Raw genomic sequence first — 25,095 nt, 5'->3', positions numbered from 1 at the left:
CCCCTTAATTTAAAATATTAATACATTTTATTATTTATCCTAATGTGACGCTTCTAGGCCCCGGTTGACCACCGAAGATTCTGGCACATTTTTGGAATTCCACGTAAAACAACTTTTTATACCTGTTTCATTTATTATGTAAATATTCTCTGCATTCTATACCTTTGCCGATTGTATTAGTAAATTCTTTTTTACCTGTTAAAGTTGGCTGCTGTCGTTGATGAATTTTCTGGATCTATTCGCTTAGGTATATATAAGACGCTTTTGAATTAGTATAGGCAGTCAGTGTTGTAGGTATAGTCTCGCGGTCCGTCTAACAAATAAATTGTAATTTGACATGATAAATCGATTAGATATATATTTAGATATTTTTTTTAGTATTACTTGTTTTGTTTTTGTAAATAAAATAATATGAAGTAAGTATTTTTATTCAAATAAATATAAGTGTTTTTATTTAACAATAAATAAAGTCATGTCGTTTAACACTAAGAATCAAAGTCAAATATGGTTAGGTGAATGAAACCATAGGTTTTGCAGTTAATATCCCAACCATGCACACACTCAACTGCGTTTATTGGTATTATTTTTTTTGTAAATATGAATATGAATAATAATAAAATGTAGACAGCATGGCATATTTTCAAAAAATGTAAAAATTTGGCATCGGGAAATTGTTATTACGTGAATTTAAACATGTAATATACAGTTACAATATACTCCTTCCTGTTGATGGAAACTGTCAGTCTGTTGTATGTATAGAGCAAATATGAATATGCAGAAATTTGCATCGGAAATTTTGTTGCTTCTCTATGGGTGGAAATGTCGATAAATACAACAACTGTTGATTTCAATGGAATAATATTTACAATAATATGGAGTTATTGGTTCGATTGTACATAGGCATGTAAATTTTATTAAATAGGGTGATTGAGTTTGGTTCCTATTGTTTTGGCATTGGTATTTTTTATATCGAATTCTAAAAGTATTTCTTTTATTCCTTCCATATTTAACTTTTTTACTTAATAAGTTTTTGGAAAACCAAACACAAATGGAATAAAATATTTTATTTCAGCTTTTCCAGTTACAACTATGAGATTGTTTTTAAAATACATGAATCCAGGGTGTGGAAAGATTCAAAATGTGTTTGACTCAAAATCACGGAGTGTGTTACTATACAACTCATCGCTTCAAAGTTGGAGTTTTTTGGCCCAAGGGAGGATTTCCACAAGGCCAGAATCATTTAATTAATTATATTATTAAAAAATATATTTAACAGGGATTGGACTCTTCTCTCCCAGGGGTCGATCAAGGCATTTAAATTGATAACAAAAGGTAGACCATGAAAAAATTAAGATATAAGGTCATCCATAAGCTACGTCGTTGAGAAGAGGGAGGGGGGCTTGCTTATTACGACGGAGTACGACAGGGGGAGGGGGGTATGAGTGCCCATTCGACGTCGTTTAATATATTGGTATATTTAAATTTGTCGCTATTGTGTCTATAAAAATAATTTTTTACTAGTTTCTACCAGCATTAAAGTATCAGATATTCATATAAAAACGTATAGTTTTTGATATGAAATTGAAAATAAAACAAAACGTTTACGAATAAATATACCTTTGTTAAAATTAAAAAGAATAATTCTATTATAGATACTTTTATCGCATACTGTTCATTTCGTTTTTATCAGTCACGGCGTTAAAATAATATTAGGTAGCACTTTTGTACAGGACACCAAACAAAAAAACATTGTTCTTTGGGTTTAAACAATCGCTTCTATATACAGAACAACGTCTGGAAGCAAAAACATATTAAATTGTTAGTTTATTTATGTGCTGCATACTGTGTGTGAAATAACAGTTCTGAAAGAACGAATAGAAATAAAATATTGTTTTCTATTTAGTTAGTAAGTCGTATTTATACTTTAGAAGAAATGGCATTGAAATCAAAACAAAATAAATATAAAGATTTATATGATGCAGTTAAGAAAGCATACCCCGCAAAATCTTGGTCCAATGCTATTTAAATGCATTCAGTTTTTTCGAATACTAAGAAAACTAATAAAGATTTTTGAAAAATGTAAACGCAGATTGAAAGACTGAATTATTGCCGATGGCCAAAAGTTCCTGAAAACATCTATAATGTTTATTTTAAACCGGGAGTAGTCGCGCTCACTTCTGTAACGTCGATAGTCGCGTGTGAGATTCTATCTCAAAATACGAATTTAAAACAAATGTTTATTTTGTACTATTTTTATCTACTTTTTATATTTCCAACAATTTTATTAAAAAAACCTGTATTAACGGCCACCTGCCAACGTCGGCCACCTGTCCTAACGGCCAGTTTAAAAATTTCCCAAACCAATTATATGTAGACTACAAAAACTGGCAATACCGTCCACCTTTCTATATCCGCCAATAGTTCTTTCATTTTTAGTGGTCGTTACTGACAAATTTTACTTTACAGTAAAACCTGTGTTAACAGCCACCTGCCAACATCGGCCACCTGTCCTAACGGCCAGTTTAAAAATTTCCCAAATCAATTATATGTAGACTACAAAAACTGGCAATAGCGGTCACCTTTCTATATCGGCCAATATTTCTTTCATTTTTAGTGGCCGTTACTGACAGGATTTACTGTATTACGAAAAAGGATGAATTGTGAGATTCTATCTAACGGCGCGACTACTCGCGGGTTAAAGCTAATTGGCTCTCCCCAAAGCCACAAATTCCACAAAAAGAAGAAGAAAAAAAATTCCTACGCATTACTACACCCTTCCTCGAGACACTTACGAAATTTTTTCAAAATTGCAAAATTTTTCATCAAGTTATCTCGAAAAACGATAAAAATTGAGATTCTATCTCACCGGGCGACTACTCGCGGGTTAATAAGTTACAGGGGTGAAAAAAAAGAGAAAATTTTGTCGGATTTTTCATTTCAAATATTTCATTCAAAAGAAACCTTTTGTTTATTCTCAGGGACTTTCAACCATCGGTAATAATGTAATCTTTTATTCTGCGTTTAAATTTTTTAAATATTATATTTATTAGTTTTCTCAGGATTCGAAAAAAATTAATGCATTTAAATAGCATTGGACCAAGATTTTACGCCTACCCCCTCATATTTGATTAAAAAATAGAAATAATATTGTTTTTTTTTTAATCAATGAAGGGGAAAGAAAATATGAATTCAAAAATGAATAACCATTTTCAATTTCGTTGCAAAACGACAATACAGCCGCACCATATTCTGATCCAATCAGAGAGTGCAGCAAGCACCTCAACCGCTTTTGAAACTTATTAGTCTCTTATCAGGAGGCACATTTGCTGCTCCCTCTGATCCAACTAAAACAAATCCCAGCGTGCAGTCACGGATTGCAACGAACGAAATGGCATAGATGCCCTAGCGGCAACTGCTAGCAAAAGACTAAGTTTTCAATCTAGTGGCATATAAAACAACATAATGTTACCCTACATCCCACCAGACTGAAAACAATGGGAACCCTCTCCGGTTACACCTCCGAGGCTTCTAAAATTTGCAAGCCATAACGGATGCTGAGACTAAGGAAGATGAGGGAATTTTACAATTTATATTAATTCAGGTCCCATCTGCTCAGCGCGGTAAAGTTCCAACGAGAACTTTAAAGTCTTATAATATAAATTGTTGATTTACCATCTCCGAAACCAGCCTGGTAGTTTTCTATTATTCGATGTGCATAGGTATTATGCATAAATGGTCGAAATTTCTCTGTGGTTACAACATTCCCCCACTGACGAGGAATTTCTATATCCATCGTTGGTTGTTCTTCTTCCTTTCGTCTGTTCCGCTTACCTCATATCTTGTTTTCCAGGTTTTCATTCTTCCTTTATATTAAGTACCCAGTTAAAGTATTCTACCCATCGATTCCATACATCTTTCCTTGTTGCTAATAGGTCACCATTCAGACTTCTGCATTTGTTTGGGGTAACCTTAAATTTTTTTCTGTTGCTGTTTCTCTTTGTTACAATTTTGTATACATTTCAGTTCTATAGTTAAGTAGTTTCGTTTCTTTATTTTATGTATCCTCTTTCCCTTTTAACTGATTATCTGGTAAATCTTTACAGTAGCTGTTCTAGGTCGTAAGAATTTTTCTGTAGGCTTCATTTTTTCCTTATGTTACATTATTGCATTCGTCCAACCAATAATTTCTTCGTGCACAAGTATTTGTTCCTGTTTGATCTTTTGCTGCTGCTTCAATAATGTTGTTCCCTTTAATCAGGTCCCGTAGGTGTCTATACCGTTCTTGTGTTCTTCATTATTGAAACATTATGTAACTCCAAGCTTTTGGCCATTCTATTCTGGTTTGAGACGTCTATGCTCTTATTTTTTCCATAGCTATATATGCAGCTCAAACTTGGACTCTCAAAAAAATTGAAAGAAATAAGATCCAAGTTTTCGAAACATGGGTCTACAAAAGAATTTTGCGTATATCCTAGATATAACATAGAACCAACATATCAATGGTAGAAAAACTTAACCAAAAAGAGATGCTACTACAAAAAGGGAACCAAGCATAAGCTCATAAACAATAGATCGAGGACTATGAAATAATTGGCAGTAGAAGGAAAGGTAGACAGCTGAAGACCAGGAGGAAGATCTTTAAAAAGATGAACAGACCAAATGGAGACTCTGATGAAAAAATCTCTAAATGAAGCCGTCCATTTGTTGAATGGAGGTAGCTAATATCTAGCTAATAATATTTAGAGTATCAGAATGCCCTGCCAAGAGCTCAAGGAACGAGGATAAGAATCTTTGATGGCACCATTAATCTCCTTTTTAAAAGAGTTTAAACAGCAATAAATAAGATTAGAATACCGTCTATTATTTCCAATCTCCAATAGGAGAGGAACAGAATACATAAGAATGGTATATGAAACACATCTCAAAATATACTTAGTAAATTTTAACTACTATTTTGTTTCTGATATATTTGGACGAATTGCGTGTCCATATGCGTAATCATATTGAGGTGTAAATGGGTTTTGCTCATTAACTTGTACTCTAATTCTATTTCCCTGAAGATCGTAGTATTTAACTTTTATGTTTCCTACATCATAATACTTATGTACTTCCAAAGGTCTTACATCTAAAGTACTCAGTAGGTCATTCTTTATTATTGGTTTAACAAACGAAGACTGTCTAGGATCTGGTTCCTGCTCAGCTTTTCTACAGCATTGTAAATAAAAGGAATAAGAACGTAAACGTTTCCATATAAAAAAGAGTATTATAAGGAAACCGATACCACAGAAAACCATGCTGATTATTGCGAAGACTGATGGTTCTGATGGTTCGATGGGGCTCTCAGAAACTACAGAACCATTATATCGCTTCGTGTTGAGTTCACTCCACTCAAAATTTTCTGGATTAGCATCACAACCTGGAGAAGCATCTGGCAGGTCTGGAGTTATAAGTGAAGCCAACTTCGAGAATGGCATCGACTCCCCACATTGAGTACCATTATCAAGAAACACGTAGTCTTGGTTCGTCTTCCACGAAGACCACATCTTTTCTTCATGTCGCTGTAATGTAATGGACCAACCACGTATCCAGAATGTTACGTAATGGGTGGATTTCTTTGTGTTCAAAACAGACTCTATGGCAGCACTGTCGTAGCAAAAAACGAGCATGTCTGTATTCCACAAATAAATAATGTCGTAGGTTTTGTTGATGAAGAAACCTAAAAATAGAAATTTATAATTAATTTAATGAAATTACATAATTTATGGACAAAATTTAATATTAATGACACTCTGCTTAAGAGTATAAAATTATTATTATTATATTCCTAAAAATAATAATGCAGGGAATGATTCAAAGAAGGTGCAGCATAGGTAGAAGAAAAATGTCCTGACAGAAACCTCAGAGAATGGTTTCGATGCAGCTCAACTGCACTCTTTCAGGCTGTAGTGTCAAACGTTAGAATAGAAATGATGATTGCCAACCTTCGAAGGTAAAAAGTATGCTATTACTCTTATACTGATGTGAAACGTGGCGATTATCCGAGAGAAACCAAAGAAAGGTAGAAGCCATGGAAATGGAAAATAACGCTAGAAATGGAGAATATACGAAAGGTATAATGATGGATGTACAGCAAATAAAGAACAATAGACTCCAGAAACAAGTACTGTCACCCTCAGAAAGACAGAATAGAAGTAAACATGGATAGGAGTTTCACAGCGGGGAAAGCATGCTTATATGACATTTACACGGTCGAACAACTAATGGAAAAAAGAATGGCCAAAAATAGATCCGTTCATCTCGCTTTTGTAGATTTTAAGAAGGCATATGACTCAATACCTGGAACCAAACTATGGGAAGCAATAGAAGATATCGAAGTTCCACGAATATTAATAAAAGCACTCTACAAGAATAACAAAGCAGCTATCAAAATAGCTACTACAGGGTTTTGTTGACGACCAAATAGTGATCGCACAAGACGACGATGACCTCAGATTTATGATAAGAAAACTGGAACAGGAATATACAAAGAATGGGATGGAAATATCCTAAAGAAAACTGAATATCTATACCTAAACAACGGAGAATACAGAAATGAAACAGCTGTAAACAGATCAGGGGAACAAACAAGTATAAGTATTTAGGTTTTATAATCTCAAACAAAGGAACAGCGGAAAAAGATATAAAAAATAGACTTGGACAAATAAGAGACTGCATACGAAAATTGAACCTGCATACTTGGTACTGTGAGATAAGACCCACAGCATAATAAAAGAATGTGTGTGTGTACTTTGTACGCACGTAAGAAGTTATACTGCTATTATATGATTTCAACGAAATAAATATACTTAAAAGTTTATTTGTATTTTATTTAATTAATAAACTAATTTTGATATTACCACTTTCAAAAAATTTTATTAAAACAACACAAAGAAAAAGAAAAAAAAATAACAATCGTCCGTGTCAGGATTTGAACCCGGGACCTTCGCGTTATGTAGTCGAATGCTCTACCAATAACCCATTATAGTTTTGTTTTTACGGTTTCTGGGACGTAGTTACAAACGACGGTGACGGTGACAAATAGATCGATCAAGTGAAGTATTAAATATATAATAAATGTTTAAAATACTTATTATCTTACTCCCAAGGAAGACAAATCCAAAGACACAAAAATTATAATAAATATATTTACTAAAAACACTAATATATCATTTTTAAACCTAAGTTGCGCTGATACATACATAGATTGGATGATTTAGCAACTAACAACATACTGTCGGTGTACGCATGCGCCAGGGAATGTAAAAATTCACCCTCGTGCCTAAAGAAGTATAACTTCAAAAAGAATATATAATACTATGACAAGGAGTATCCTCCCTTATGGGTGTAAAAATTGGACAATAAATAAGAAACCCAAAAACAATAAAAGCAACAGAAATGGAATTCCTAAGGAGAAGCTGCAAAGTAAGAAAAAGAGATAAAATAAATAACATAGAGATCAAGAGAAGAAGGGGAGAGAACTCGGATATAATAGACTACATCGAACGGAAGAGATTAATCTGGTACGGGCATGTCCAAAAGAGCAGACCAAAATCGTTGCATAAATAGAATAAAAGAGCGGATAAAAGAGTGGAACAGAAAGAGCTAGAGAAAACCGTTGAATGAAAGAATTCAGTGAAAACTGTGGAAGTCCTTAGTATAAAATACATAAATAATTATTAATTTTATATGTACAGTGCTAGTCAAAAGTCCGTACCCCCCCTCGTATCTTTTGAACGGTTATACCTATAATAGTGAAATTTGGAGGAAGAAAATAAACGGACGTAAGCTTCTTAACTAGTCATGACAGGTGACGTAATAGTGACAGATGACGTTACAGAGCCACTGTGACCGATAATTTTAAATGGGACCTTATGGCAATTGATACCTCGTTTGAAAGGTATTGAAAATACCTATTCAGTCATACTAATTTTGTTTGAGTTTAAGCTAATTTTGATGAACAAATGAAATAAATATAAAATTGTAGTTTCGCATTTAATTAATAAAAATTCAAAATTCCGCCTATGATTACTTGTCAAACAGGTTGACGTTGACGTAAAAACTACTAGAGAATTAAAAAACGTCAACTTTTTTGCCAAAAAATTCATAGGCGGACATTTGAATTTTTATTAATTAAACTCGAAACTACAATATTATATTTATTTAATTTATTCACCAAAATCAAATTCAGCTTAAACTCAAAAAAATTAGTATGACTGAATAGGTATTCTAAATACCTTTCAAACGAGGTATCACTTACCATAAGGTCCTATTTAAAATTATCGGTCACAGTGGCTCTGTAACGTCATCTGTCACTATTACGTCACCTGTCATAACTAGTTAAGAAGCTTACGTCCGTTTATTTCCTTCCTCCAAATTTCACTATTATAGGTATAATCGTTCAGAAGATACGAGGGGGGGTACGGACTTTTGACTAGCACTGTATAAGAAGGTAAACAGTATGTTCTAGTTTTTAAATTAAATTGAAAAGAAATCAAAGTCTAAGGGCCGGTTTTTCGAACGCTAATCAACGTTGATAACTATCAAATACTTAATTACTGTCACAACTGTCAATGTCAACTTTGGTTGGGTTGCCGAAAACATAATTATTGATGACAACTATGAAATTAGTTAATCAATTATGTTAATAATTGTTATGTTAATTGACTAACTAATCTCATAATTATAATTAACTATGTTTTCAGCAACCCAACCAAAGTTGACATTGACAGTTGTGACAGTAATTAAATATTTGATAGTGATCAATGTTGATTAGCATTCGAACAACCGGCCCTAAGTTTATCAACCTAATAAAAATATTTGAAAAATATTTTTAAAAGATATTTAATTGAAAAACTTATGGGATCATTTTCCTGGTGACACATCCATGGCTTCTAAAAATTGCAAGCCAGATGGATGCTGTATTGAAGACAAGAGGGAATTCTAAAAAGTTGCCATTCACAACGCCGTCTACAGCTTAGTAAAATTCCAACGGAAAATTAACCTAGTTACTCTATAGGATTAATACTAATAAAAATAAAAATGTATACTATTTTTATTCAATTGCAATGCGAAGGCAAACCCGTCTTATTTTTCACTTAGTATAGCGAGCGCAAACCAGCACTCTTAATCGACGATTTTCGGTTCTTGTTGGAATCATCATCAGAGAGGCGTAGGTTTGCTGTTCTCTACCCCAAGTGACAAACTACCGAGAGTCGTGCTCTCTATACTAAGTGAAAAATAAGACGGTTTTGCCTTCGCATTGCAACTGAATAAAAATGGTATATATTTTTATTTTTAAAAGAAATCATTGACTAATATTTATATTCTGGGTGAAGTACAAAAGAAAATTACAATTTTTTAGATGTGTCTAATAGTTGTGTATTGAAGGTGTCTGATAGAGCGCCATATGTTATGCTGATCGAGCGGACGAGTATTCAAAAGAACAAGCCTAATACTATTATTAATGGAAAACGTTTCGTACATGAATCAATTCATATCATTAGTTCCCATATGAATATACCACAGCTGAACTCTATGTTGTATCATACTAAAACTATGTACATTACCTTTTTGAAATTCTTCATCACTGAGTAGAAGGGGGTATATTTTTTCATGAAAGGGCAAATAAGTCACTACAGTATGATCCAATTGATATTTTCTTAAGTGCCATTGAACTATCTTTTTGAAGGTTTCTTGATAAAATTCTCTTTTTAAATTCATAACTCTATCTATATTAATATTACAGTCGCTTTTATATTGACAATAAGTGGATAAAGCATCTGAAACAGAAATTTAGATTATTTTGTAATTCTTTTAGTATGACTATTTATATCAGATTGAGAGAAAATGCTCTGTACTGAGTAATGAATAATTCTAACTATTGGAAGTGGTCAATAAGACTCAAGAAAAAACACTAATCACAGAAAAATTCGTAGGTTTAATTTATTTACGAGCAAAAGCTTAAAATAAATCTGGAAGAGGTTATATTTTATTAACGTATGTTGCTAAGATACGGAAAATATGGTTTATGCCACGAATATACAACTGTTTTGGATTATCGCGACAACGAATATTTTAGTGCGCAACAAAAGAACTACGAGAGTATTTTGCTCTAATAATTACTTCAATAAACAACAATATAATTTGCAATTTACTTTCGTTCTTCATATTTTGCACAGTAAAATATTCGTTGTCGCGATAATCCAAAAGGGTCGTATGTTCGTGGAATGGGGTATAACTGAGGTAATAATAATTTTCAATAATGCAAATCAAAAAAATATTACAATATTTTAATAATAGTACAGGCCGAAGAAAACCTATTGCAGAAGAAAAAAAAAACAATACGATATGACACAAGAAAATAGCTTGGGAACAATATTAGGAATAAAATTTGTCAGATTCGCTCAATGACTAATTTATTTACTTTTTTTTGGGAATAAGCAATAATTTTACTTTAAAATAAGTTTGACGTCTCTATTTCAGAAGTGGAAACCGAAAGGTCAAATAAACTCATTTTAATGTAAAATTGTGACTTATTCCCAATAAAAATAATAAATTTGGATTCAGAAAGAGCAATTGATTTACAGATCAGGCTCCTATAATCTTCTTTGACTACTCTCTTCAATCCGCGGTTAACAATCCTGAAGGCTATGTAATGTCTTCTTTCTTCTATTTATCTTCTTCCGTTTTATCGTTTCTTACATTATAAGTTAAAGTGATATATTTTCTCCTCTCGTATCTTATACAAAGAAGTTTGTCATTTTAAACATTATATTCCTTAAAAAGTCCCCCTCTTTCCTTGAGATCGTTATGCTTTATAGACTACAACAAAGCATTCGATAAGGTAAAACATGACCGACTTATAGAAGTACTCAAAAACGAATCTGGATGTGAGGGAAGTAACATTAATATCAAATTTATACTACAGCCAACAATCAAATATGAAAGTTGAAAGAGAAGAAATGGAGATAAGGAGAGGGGTCAGGCAAGGTTGCATACTGTTGCCTTTATGGTTTAATGCTTATTCTGAAGAAATTATACAAGAATCTTTGCTATACGAGACAGTGGGTGTAAAAGTGAATGAAAATTTAATTAATAACATTAGGTATGCCGGTGATACAGTTATAATAGCCGACAACTTGGAAGACTTAGAAAGAATAATGAAGAAATTATTAAGATATGCCTAATGGAGAACGCGGACTCTCTTATCATAAAAAAACCAAAGTACCCCACACAAACCTTATGGAAATTAGGTCCGAGTTGATTTAGTTCATACTTTGGGAAAATACTCTTTAAAGCATCCTGATAAAAAGTTCTCCCGGGCACATCTCGATCGTATGGAGAATTTTCAAGATATAGAGGCACAAACTCGGAAAATTATAAGATTTGCCGGGTATTCCAATTCCCTGAGTTACTAGTTATCTGGCAACATGTAGAAGTTTGGAGTAAATAAAAGTACCAGTAGCCTAAGATTTTTCCGGCCTATCCAATGGCAACCTTTACTTTGACCTTGACTTTCAACGGACGTTATCTTCTAGAATTTTGAGGGTTCTCAGCATTAAATTGATATAACCGGATTACTCATGGCTTTTGGGATCGCTAAACACGAATATGCCATCAGAACCGATCTCCGGAGGACGTGGTGGCCAGGGCCACTGAAAGATACGTCATCTTCTAGAGTTTCGATGGTTTTCGGCATTTAATTGATGCAAATGAATTACTGGAGGGTTTTTTGAGGTCGCTAAACACGAATATGCCACTAGAACAGACTCGCGGAGCACCTGGTTTCCAAGGTCAATGAAAGGGGCTCCTGGAGTTTAGAGGGTCTTCGGTACTACATTAATGCAAACGGATTAGTTATAGGCTTTTGGGGTTGCTGAACTAATTATATTCGAACTTCTTTGTTCGAATAACTAAGAAATTGCAATGTCTTTATATTGAAGTAATACTGTATCTATATTTGTTTATTGTTTATTTATTAAACTTATTAGTTCCTAAGGTAGATTTGGCAATTGGCAATTTATTTAAATTTTGCAATAGTTTGTTTTTGTTTTGTTTCATTATTTTTGAAGTTATACTTCTTTACGCACGATATGAGGGTGAATTTTAATAGGATTAAAACCTTTGATCCAGGCGCAGTCGCATTACAACTTTGTTCTGATTGGATGTTCAAATGACATGACAAAAATTATCCAATATGGCAAAACAAAAAAGTTTATAATTGTAGTGATTTTTAAATAGTTTTTAAAGCAACAGGTACGTAATAATTGTAAATGTATCATAGGTACCTACCAAAATACATAGTATGTAATATCATTTGAACTATCATTTGAACCTACCAAAATACATAGGATGTAATACTTTTATTTACATAATTTGATTACCATCAAAATTTCTATCAATATTCACCTAATATATTGTTTTCTTACTCTATGTTTTGTTGTATTTTTTCAATTCTAAATCATTTCAATTCAAAATCAAAATAATTTGATTTACATAATGCAAAAATGTCAAAAGTTTAATCCGTTTAGTTAGTCGATCTTCGCACATAATGACACACTGTCTCCGTGGCGAAGCGTTTAATGCGAGTGAACCCCAATACAACGCCAATACCAGCCGCGCTGGTAAGTTGGTTCAAATCCCAATAGAAACTTTTATTTTTTTTATTTTTTTTATACATTTTATGATTGTAAGTATATTTATTATATAATTTTATTTTCAGAAAATACGTATTAAGTTAAAAAAATTTCCGACAATTAATGTTCAGAAATCATTTGTGGCATTTTTAATGTGTTTGTGTGTGTTTTATTCTTTTATTATTTTAATTTTTGGCACTGTTTTAATAAAAATGTTTGAGAAGTAGTAAGTATAAATTAGTTTTATATTTAAATAAAATATAAATAAAAAGTATATTAATTTCGTTTATAATCATATAATAGAAGTATAACTTCTTACGTGCGTACAAAGTACACACACATTCTTTTTTTATTTATATTGATGATTTATGTTATTTTGGTAAATTGTATTTGTTATTGTTTTTTTACTCTTTGTAAGCTTTGTCTATAAAACTGTACAATTTTCAATGACAATAAAGCATATTTCTATTCTATTAAATTGCTCTATTTTACCAGATGAACTTAAATGTTGCTGAGGGCTGTTTTTTTGTTGATTTTTACTTTAGTCAAAAACTATAAAGCAAACTTAATCGATGTTTAGATATTGTTAACATTATTCGGCTTTCCAAATTTGATTAAAGCTGGAAAAAAATAACTAATTTTTAAAGAGTTGTACCTGTTAAATTAAATAAAGTTTTATATTTATCTCCAATGCCGTAAGCTCTATAAGTGGATACAGTCACAGACCAGTTTCCATACGCAGTTTTTTGTAAACAGTCACTTAAAATAGGAGAAATCAAACTCACTATCACCAACAATTCTGATGGAAAATACATGTTTTTCTATCATATTTTATTCACCGTAAAAGCCAAACTAATATTAAATTTGCGTCTGGATTGAGATTAGTTCGCAACTTCGATTATAAAATGATAAGGAGGTTGCTACATACCTGAATCATATTTTTTTAATACATTATTTTGTGTGGTTGGGAAATACGGTTTTTTATCAATTAGTAGCGATTTTGTTTATTTTACATTTAAGTATATATAAGACTGCGGTGGCTAAAGTGGCTGAGGTAAATAACTACTAACAATATAAATATACAGTGCTAGTCAAAATTCCCCCATCGTATCTTTTGTTGTCATTTGTAAACTGATAGTACTTTTGTTAGGCTACGTTGTTTTTAAAGGCCATTGTTTCAGTTCTATATGTGAGAACCGGCAATGCGTACTGATTGAAGGTTTCTGCAATTAAAGTATTTGGTAAGTTTGATTTAAATACTGTTTTCAAACGACCAAATGCTGCCCATGCCAAAGAATATGTTCTATTTAAATAAACTTTCAGGTTAAGCTTTGACAGTTCTATTTTTTGTCGTAAGTATATATACGACTCAACCTTTTCTATATTATTATTGTCCAGAGTTATACTCCCAGTTTTATCTAGAGATTCGTTGATTAGATATTTGGTTTTTCTAATCCTATTTCTTTTGGTTTTGTATTTAGGTCTAAAGCATTTCACTTTACATAATTCTAGTAATCTAGATCCAAATGAACAAGATATTAGGACACTTTGGTCCCCCAAACCCTTACGACGTTTTAGGTGAAAACCATAGACCAGAGATTCAATAATATACAAATTATTTGATATCTAATACATTTTATTTAGTAAAGAAATACAAAATTAATGATTTTATGTTTGATAAAAAACAGTTATCTCAAGCGGTTCCTATATTTGATAATAACTTTATTATAAAAGTATAACCTAATGCTCATAACAGTCACTAGTATTCAATTTATCCAACTCCTCTCAATAGAATTCCTTAATTAACCTTTTCTCCCTCCAAATCATAATATTGTTTTCCGCAAATCGCCAGGAAATTTTGACATTCCTCTCAAAATCTCTTGAAGAAAAAGTCAGGACTTCCTTACTGTAAGGAAATGTCATTTCCTTACTGTAAGGAAATGATATTTCCGTACAGTTGTTAGTGTTCTACATAAATGATAGAAAACACATTGCTATTAAAACCTTGTAAATTACCTTAATCATTAAATTTTCTTTATCTGGAGCTTCCTGGATAAATTTTTCAATTTCTTCCTTCGTTAAAATCTTAGATTTCTTTGCCCTATAACCTTGAGCTTGCCGTTTCAATAAAGAACGAAGTTTTGAGTATGTAGATATATCTACATTGTGTTTAAGTGCAAGGGTTGACTTCAGCATTGAATAATTGGCCCATAATGTTGAAGATTTCATCTTTAAACAAAGGTCTAGGAAGTATGCCATTACAACATTTTCTGAGAAAGAACTCGTATTTTTACTCATGCGATAATCCATAAAACGTCTGTATGCATTTTCGTACTTTTCTCTTGATTTCTTTGGCAATAATTCTAATGAAGCAGTATTCACTGCCTCAACCAGCTCTGGAGGAGTCCCAGGAATGGAAATTTCATCATCACTTATCATTTTACTTTCGAGAACACCAGCAATTAAATTTATAAGCGTCAAGTTCGACAATTCAACCTCAATACGTTTCCATAGTAACCCAAGTAATTTTATTAGGAATTTCAAAGCACCATTTATTTGGGAATAAAATTATCGCGTTTTTTTTTTAAATCAATCAATATCTGTCGAATTTTAAACGATTTGCGGAAAAATAGTATGTTTACCTCGTAGGAAAAGCCACATTCCTGGACTCTGTGTTGCTAAGTCTCGGCTTGCGCCTCGACTTAGCAATCTTCACAGTCGTCCAGGAATGTTAAGCTTTTCCTACCCGGTAAACAATGTACTATTCTACTATTACTAGAATTAAAGTCCACCACGGTTGCTCTTCAACGCATCTTTTTAAAATGGAAGTCTTTCACAGCCCCTTTTGTGAGTGTCATACACCTTTAGTGGAAGACTTAAACCACATATTTTTCCAGTGTACCAAACAGTAATACTCAGGGCTAATTAGCAAAATACAAGGAAAAGTTATTTACCAGCAATTTTATTGCTGGAATCGAATCTTATTATTGTATGTATTAATAATATAGGTATGCAAAGTCCGCAGATAGTGTGCTACTTTTTTTATAAACAAAATGGCGCCCAAAAATCGTGTTTTTTTCAATTTTTGCTCTATAACTCCAAAGATTTTAACTTTATACCAAAAACACTCAAATAAAAACTCACCGGAATTAAATTCTGCATAGAGACGTGTTTTCCCCGATTCACCTCGACGAAAACTTTCCCAGGAAAAAGCGGGTTTTTCCAACAAAATCTTTAATTTTCAACTAAAATTTTAGATAAGTAGTTGTTAATCAATAATTAAATTACTTGGTAATGTAAAATCAGTTTTCGTATAGATTATAATTCCAGAAGCCGATGGAAATTGAATAAACAGTTTAGCAACAATTGAGTTGTTAATTAAAAATTTACGGTTGCTATAATAACGACAATAATTATGATGCATAAGAATAACTATAATTTTTTCATAAAAAGACACTATACCTATCTAGTGTACTTTACAGAATTGAAATTGGACTATATAAGCGGCCTCAGGAATATTTTAAAATTATAAACAATTTTTTGGCTTATAAACAAATAGAATATCTCGGTAAGTATTAAACTAAATTAAATCATGAAAACGGTATTCGAAAAACAGCGGCAGGACGCTTCTTTTAAGAGAAAAAACGTTTAATTATGAAGAGTGGTTCCTGAGATACAACCGGTCAAAATTGACCGGAATTTACGGCAAAGATATAAACAATAGGATCATAATTTTCAAACCATCACCTTTTTATTTTTGTCTTCTTTCTCCACACCAATTTTTATATCTTTAAAATACTCACAATATATTATATTATAATAAAAACTATCAATAATACGTGTGAAAATTGCCAAAAATAGCAAAATTCCAATCAAAAATTAGGTTGGAGAAAATGTAACCCTTAAAGTTCAAAATCGGTATACGTTAAAAAAATGCATTTTCTCGGCTTTCCATGGAGCAATTTCCTTCATTCTTTTTTTGTTCCCCAATAACTCGAGTAGAGCCATCGAACTAACACATTATTAAATGTCAAACTTGCTTTTGTTTTGTTATAATAGATTAATTTATTTATAAGAACAGAAAACTACATATTTTTTCCAGTTGTAGGCTTTTTTTAGATAAACTTACTACAAGTGTACCTTATAAAGTTAAAAACATAAATATTCTCATTTGAAAGTTGTATAATTATTTAAACAATTTTTATTTAAACAAATTAAAATTTTGTGTTATAATAAATAAATTAATTTATTATAACAAAACAAAAGCAAGTTTGACATTTAATGATGCATTAGTTCGATGGCTCTACTCGAGTTACTTGGGAACAAAAAAAGAATGAAGGAAATTGCTCCATGGAAAGCAGAGAAAATACATTTTTTTAACGTTTACCGATTTTGAACTTTGAGGGTTACATTTTCTCCAACCTAATTTTTGATTGGAATTTTGCTATTTTTGGCAATTTTCACACGTATTATCGATAGTTTTTATTATAATAATATATGTTATGAGTATTTTAAGGATATGAAAATTGGTGTGGAGAAAGAGGACAAAAATAAAAAGGTGATGGTTTGAAAATTATGATCCTATTGTTTATATCTTTGCCGTAAATTCTGGTCAACTTTGACCGGTTGTATCTCAGGAGCTACTCATCATAATTAAAGGTTTTTTTCTTTTACAAGAAGCGTTTTGCCTCTGTTTTTCGAATACCGTTTTTATAATTTAATGTGGTTTATTATTTCCCGAGATATTCTATTTGTTTATAAGCCAAAAAATTCTTTATAATTTTAAAATATTTCTGAGGCCGCTTGAATTGTCCAATTTCAATTCTGTAAAGTACATTAGATAGGTATAGTGTCTTTTTATGAAAAAATCATAGATATTCTTATGCATCATAATTATTGTCGTTATTATAGCGACCGTAAATTTTTAATTCACAATTCAATTGTTGCTAAACTGTTCATTTAATTTCCATCGTCTTCTGGAATTATAATCTATATGAAAAGGGCTTTCGCATTACCAAGTATTTTAGTTATTGATTAACAAGTACTTATCTAAAACTTTAGTTGAAAATTTAAGATTTTGTTGGAAAAACCCGCTTATTCCGGGGAAAGTTTTCGTCGAAGTAATTCGGAAAAAACACGTCTCTATGTAGAATTTAATTTTGGTGAATTTTTATTTAAGTGTTTTTAATGTAAAGTTAAAATCTTTGGAGTTATAGAGCAAAAATTGGAAAAAACACGATTTTCGGGCGCCATTTTGTTTATAAAAAAAGTAGCACACTATCTGCGGACTTTGCATACCTATATTATTAATATAGACAATTAGTCTAGTAAAATAAAATTTCACTACATGTAAAACCAAATGTAAATTCGTACAGGTTGAAACAAATTTTATATCAAAGTTTAGGTGGGTACAAAAGATATTTTCAAGAAAGTATCCAAATCACACAAGGGGATCATTCTTTAAATAATTAAAAAGGGGTCATTTTTGCAAAAAAATTACTTTTTTAACTGCTGAGGTCATTCAATTACTAATGAAGGTCTATAGAATTATTTTCTGCAAAGCTGAAGGGTTAATCTTTCACATATAATTTACTAAATTAAATTTGACCCCCTAATTATTTAAATAATTATACATGAAACTTTAAAAACAAATTTGCAAAAAATTATTTTTAGCGTTTTAAATAAGCACTATAAAATATCTTATTTTACAAGAGAAGTTGCACTATGTTATCAGTATTAATCAAAAAAAAAAATTAGTCCAAAAATATTTAATATTTTTTGAGATATTGAATTTGTTTATTAAATGTTACTCTATTTTCAATTGCAAAAACGCGGTTATTTCCAAAGAAATATTCACCTGTATTAAATCTTATTAGTTTTATTTTTATGTATATTTTCGATCAATGTATTGATAAATTCAAATTTCAATTAAACTTCCCCCTAAAATGATATTTGAAAATTATTCAAATTTGTTTATAATTTGTTTTTTTAATAACGTCGCGGGGATTAAATATTTTGAAATGCCGTTTCGATAATTGGATTTCTGGGAATTTTTCACTAATTAACAAATTTTTTTGTCTTTTTTTCCTCTTCTTTTTTTTTCTTGGAATTGTATTACTACGGGCCCTTTCAGGGTTAAGTTTCATTAAGAATGTCGAATCTCTAAGTTATAGATTCTAGACCTAAAAATATTAAGATTGGTCTAAAATCACTTAAATAAAATGTGGCTGGTTACTGAGTTACAGGGTGTTTAATTTAAAAATTAAAAATTATTTTTACCAAGTACTTTCAAACTATTTGACGCATCCTTATCATACTTGTCAGAAAGTGTGGGTACTATACAGTCTACTAAATTGTGACAAATAAAAGTTTCTAGCTGCTACCAGAGGCGTACGACAGGGGATAGTTAATGGTTGACCCTTTCCAAATTCTACGCCACTGATGGAATTACTATTTTAGCGAAATTTTTCGATCCTCCAATACTTTATATGTAAATAATATACTCTTTACTGGTAACGATTAAGTCATTAGTTTTCGAGATATTGGACGTTAAAAATGAAACGGCATAGTTATTTTGATTAATTCATTCATTCATTTTAAACTTCCAATATCTCTCAAACTTATGACTTTATCGATACCAATAACGTTATTTACAGACAAAGTATTGGAGAATCGAAAAATTTCGTTAAAATAGTAATTCACTCAGTGGCGTAGAATTTGGGAAAGGTCAATCATTCACTATCCCCTGTCGTACGCCTCTGGCACTAGCTAGAAACGTTTATTAATCACAATTTAGTAGGGTGTATAATAGCCACACTTTCTGCCAAGTATGATAAGGATACGTTAAATAGTTTTAAAGTACTTGGTAACAATAATTTTTAAATCTTTAAATAAAGAAGAAGAAAAAACGACAAAAAATTGTGTTAATTAGTAAAAAATTCCCAGGAACCCAATTATCGAAACGGCATTTTAAAATACTTAATCTCCGCGACGTTATTAAAAAAACAAATTATAAACAAATTTGTATGATTTTCAAATGCCATTTTAGGGGGGAGTTTAATTGAAATTTGAATGTATCGATACAATTATCGACAATATACATAAAAATAAAAATAATGAGATCTTAAGCAGGTGAATATTTCTTTGGCAACAACCGCGTTTTTGCAATTGAAAATATAGTAACATTAAATAAACAACTTCAATATCTCAAAAAATATTAAATATTTTTTGACCAATTTTGTTTTGCTTAATACTGGTAATATAGTGCAACTTATTCTGTAAAATAAGATATTTTATAGTGCTTATTTAAAACGCTAAAAATAATTATTTGCGAATTTGTTTTTTAAGTTTTATATACAATTATTTAAATAAATAGGGGGTCAAATTTAATTTAGTAAGTCTTATGTGAAAGATTTGCCCTTCAGCTTTGTAGAAAAAAATCCCATTGACCTTCATTGATAAGTGAATTACCTCAGCAGTTAAAAAAGTATTTTTTTTGCAAAAATGACCCCTTTTTAATTATTTAAACAATGATCCCCTTGTATGATTTGGATACTTTCTTGAAAATATCTTTTGTACCCACCTAAACTTTGATATAAAATTTGTTTTAACCTGTACGAATTTACATTTTGACTTTTTTTATTTTATTAGGCTAAATGATAAGATTCGATTCCAGCAATAAAATTGCTGGTAAATAACTTTTCCCAAAAATGGCCTATTTTCCGATAATCAGCCCAGACTATAAGTACATATATTACACAGAGACAAGGAGACACCGTTTCTCCCAAACTATTCACTATTTAAATTATACATAGTTTTAATAGCTGATAATATCCAAGAACTAAAAAAAATATTACCACAATTAAATTAACTTTTTAGAACGGTAGCCTTAAAAATGAAGTACAGTAGAACAAAAATAATAATCCAGGACCAGAGAAATATAACAATACAAAACCATTCCATAGAAAATGATGAAAATTATGTATACCTGGGCCATGTCATCAAACTGGAAAAACCAAATCCATATGCTGAAATTAAAAGAAGAACACACCTAGCATGGACTACTTTAGGTACTAAACTGGAATATACAGGGTGTCCAGAAACTCTACCGACAAACGAAGACAGGAGATTCCTCAGATAATTTTAAGACAATTTAACCCAATTCACCTAGTCCGAAAATGCTTGCCAAGGGAGCTAGAGCTCTTAGAAGATGGCGTCATGAAATTAGTTTTTTAAATACCTCCAGAACGCTTGTATTTAGAAAAACTAAAATTGGTATGCATATTTACTTTTCAGAGATGAATCGATTCCATCAATTGCAAATTTCTAGTACCGGTCATAGGCGTCCGTTTTGGGTAGAGCAACGGGTATTTTATCGCATAACTTTTTTGTCCTTAACTTTTATGCATTTTTGACACCGGATTATTAAATTGTAAGGTATTCTAGTACTAAAAGGTACTCTTGCTTTAAGTCGGTAGGATACACCGTTTTCTAGAAAAATCGATTTGAAAGGTTTTCGTTTTTGGAATTTGAAAAAAGATTGAAAGAACTTTTCAACAAAAAACGAAGTATTTTACCAACATAAAGTAAGAGTAACTTTTAGTACTCGAATACCTCATAATTTAATATTCTAGTGTCAAGTATTACTAGAAATTCGCAATTAATGAAATCAATTTATCTCTGGAATATAAATAAATGTACCAGTTTTCGTATTTCAAAAGAGTTTTTTTTTAATTTTTTTTTTAATTCAAAAAGCGAAACGTTTTCAAGTCGATTTTTCTAGAAAACGGTGTGTCCTACCGATTTAAAACAAGAGTACCTTTTAGTACTATAGTACACAATTAAATAATCCAGTGTCAGAGATGCATAAAAGTTAAAGATAAAAAAGTTATGCGATAAAATAACCGTTTCCCTGCCCAAAACGGACGCCTATGATCGGTACTAGAAATTTGCAGTGGATGGATTAGATTTATATCTTTAAGGTAAATACGCGTACCAATTTTTGTTTTTCTAAATAGAAGCGTTCTGGAGGTATTTAAGAAAAACTAATTATAAGACGCCATCTTCAAAGAGCTGTAGCTCCCTTAGGAAGCATTTTCGGACTAAGTGAATTGGGTTAAATTATCTTAAAATTATCTGAAGAATCTCTTGTCTTCGTTTGTCGGTAGAGTTTCTGGACACCCTGTATATTGAAAAACACCTCCATGCCAATAAATAAAAAAAAATGTACCTATACAGGGTGTAACAAAAATACAGGTCATAAATTTAATCACATATTCTGGGGCCAAAAATAGTTCGATTAAACCTAACTTACCTTAGTACAAATGTGCATATAAAAAAAGTTACAGGCCTTTTAAGTTACAAAATGAAAATCGATTTTTTCCAATATATCGAAAACTATTAAATATCTTTTATTGAAAATAGACATGTGGCATTCTTATGGTAGTGGTATCTTAAGAAAAAATTATAGTGAAATTTGGAAACCCCATAAAAATTTTATGGGGGTTTTGTTCCTTTAAACCCCCCCAAACTTTTGTGTACGTTCCAATTTAATTATTATTTTAGTAGTATTAGTTAAACACAATATTTTAAAAACTTTTTTGCCTCTTATTACTTTTTCGAAAAATCAGTTTTTATCGAGATATTTCGAATATTTGTCAAATCCACCACATATTTGTATATGGCTAAGTACGATTATGGAGACTTGGTAATAATATGAAAATTTATTTATGATTTACATTTTTAGGTATATTTTGAACCATATTAAAAAAGAAGTAATATCTCGATAAAAAGTGCCTTCTCGAAAAAATACAAAGAGGCAAAAAAGTTTTAGAAATATTGAATTTAACTAATGGTACCACAATAATAATTTCATTGGAACGTACACAAAAGTTTGGGGGGGTTTAATGGAACAAAACCCCCATAAAATTTTTATGGGGTGCACAAATTTCAGTATAATTCTTTTTTAAGATGTTCCTGCCATAAGAATGCCACGTGTCCATTTTCAATAAAAAAATCTCTAATAGTTTTCGATATATTCGAAAAAATCGATTTTTATTTTGTAACTTCAAAGGGCTGTAACTTTTTTTGTGTGCATATTTGTACTAAGGTAAATTAGGTTCATTCGAACTATTTTTGGTCTCAAAATATGTGATTTAATTTATGACCTGTATTTTCGTTACACCCTGTATAACACATGTATATTACCAGTTTGTACTTATAAATTGGGGACTATTGCCCTTATGAAAAAATATGCTAAAAACTAGAAAAAAACGGAAAGGGCAATGGAACTAATCATGCTTGGAATATCACTGAAAGGTAAGATCAAAACACTGGAATAAAACGTAGAACGAAGATCAGAGATATAGTGGAAGAAATTAAATAAAATGAAAAGGTATTGGGCCGGTTACATAGCCAGCTCTGATGGTACCAGGTGGACACAGAGAATCCTATAATGGAGACAAAGAAGGATGACAAGAAGCATGAGAAGACCTTAAAAGAGATGGTTGATGAGATAAGAGCAGTTGCAGACAAACAGTAAATTAGATTGGCGTAAAATAAAGAAAAACGCCTAATGTACAGAGTAACGACAGCATTTAGAGGATTTGGAATGAAATTTAATACAAAGAAGACAAAAACAATGGTCATCAGGAAACACCAAAACAGAAAGAAGGTCAATGTCGACGAAACAGATCTGGAAAGAGTAACAAGAATAACGTACCTTAAAAGAAATCTTGATGAAACTTGGGACCACTTACTAGAGATAAGGAGACGTCTGGAACAGGCAAGTACAGTATTTTACAAAACGCAAAAAGTTCTATGCAACCGCCAGCTGGGTATCTCATTGAGAACTAGAATACTTAAGTGCTATGTTTTCTCCACCTTGCTCTATGGTGTTGAAGCCTGGACAATGAAATCAGCAACACAAAAAAGAATCCAAGCATTCAAATCCTGGTGTTACCGTAAAACGCTTAGAATATCCTACATGACCCATGCGACAAATGCGGAAATCTTGCGGAGCATGAACAAGGAAAGAGAGCTTATACTTATAATAAAAAAATGGAAAACACAATATTTTGGTCACATCGTAAGAAATCAAAGATATGAACTGCTCCAACTTATACTCAAAGGCAAAATAAATAGCTAAAGCGGAGCAGGAAGAAGACGCAACTCTTGGCTTTAAAACCTACGACATTGGAAGAATATGACCTCCATAGAACTATTCAGGGCGGCTGCAAATAGGATTAAATGGGCAAATGAAATGGCCAACGTCCTTAAGGAAAAGGCACCGTAAGAAGAAAAAAGTTAGAAGTAAGTGGAAGAGATATACATTAAGAAGTGGATGTAAAATGGTTGACGAAGAAGAAGAATACGTGATTAATACGATTTGAAGGTGAACATGAACATAGTTCGAAGACAAACGTCACCACACACACACACACACACACACACACACACACACACACACACACACACACACACACACACACACACACACACACACACACACACACACACACACACACACACACACACACACACACACACACACACACACACACACACACACACACACACACACACACACACACACACACACACACACACACACACACACACACACACACACACACACACACACACACACACACACACACACACACACACACACACACACACACACACACACACACACACACACACACACACACACACACACACACACACACACACACACACACACACACACACACACACACACACACACACACACACACACACACACACACACACACACACACACACACACACACACACACACACACACACACACACACACACACACACACACACACACACACACACACACACACACACACACACACACACACACACACACACACACACACACACACACACACACACACACACACACACACACACACACACACACACACACACACACACACACACACACACACACACACACACACACACACACACACACACACACACACACACACACACACACACACACACACACACACACACACACACACACACACACACACACACACACACACACACACACACACACACACACACACACACACACACACACACACACACACACACACACACACACACACACACACACACACACACACACACACACACACACACACACACACACACACACACACACACACACACACACACACACACACACACACACACACACACACACACACACACACACACACACACACACACACACACACACACACACACACACACACACACACACACACACACACACACACACACACACACACACACACACACACACACACACACACACACACACACACACACACACACACACACACACACACACACACACACACACCACACACACACA

At 32.2% G+C, this 25,095-nt stretch overlaps 1 protein-coding gene across 2 annotated transcripts in view; it reads right to left on the bottom strand.

Moving 5' to 3' along the window:
- Positions 1-410: 410 nt before the first annotated feature.
- LOC114332309 (uncharacterized) overlaps positions 411-25,095 on the bottom strand; it is a 35,427-nt gene continuing 10,742 nt past the window's right edge. Inside the window, exons 1-3 of one of the 2 annotated variants that reach the window (XM_028282108.2) lie at positions 13,330-13,560; positions 9,606-9,818; positions 411-5,716 (exon numbers count right to left, since the gene is read on the bottom strand). In XM_028282108.2, coding sequence (XP_028137909.1) covers positions 4,950-5,716; positions 9,606-9,818; positions 13,330-13,489 — 1,140 coding nt within the window. In that variant the 5' untranslated portion in view covers positions 13,490-13,560 and the 3' untranslated portion in view covers positions 411-4,949. Of the gene's footprint in view, positions 5,717-9,605; positions 9,819-13,329; positions 13,561-25,095 lie in introns of those variants that run through there. The other variant, XM_028282095.2, reaches the window with a different exon arrangement.

This window comes from Diabrotica virgifera, chromosome 6 (genome assembly GCF_917563875.1).
Source record: "Diabrotica virgifera virgifera chromosome 6, PGI_DIABVI_V3a".
NCBI lineage: Eukaryota > Metazoa > Arthropoda > Insecta > Coleoptera > Chrysomelidae > Diabrotica > Diabrotica virgifera.
The sequence above is the reverse complement of the archived record's forward strand: the minus strand, read 5'-3'. Positions and strand labels throughout refer to the sequence as shown.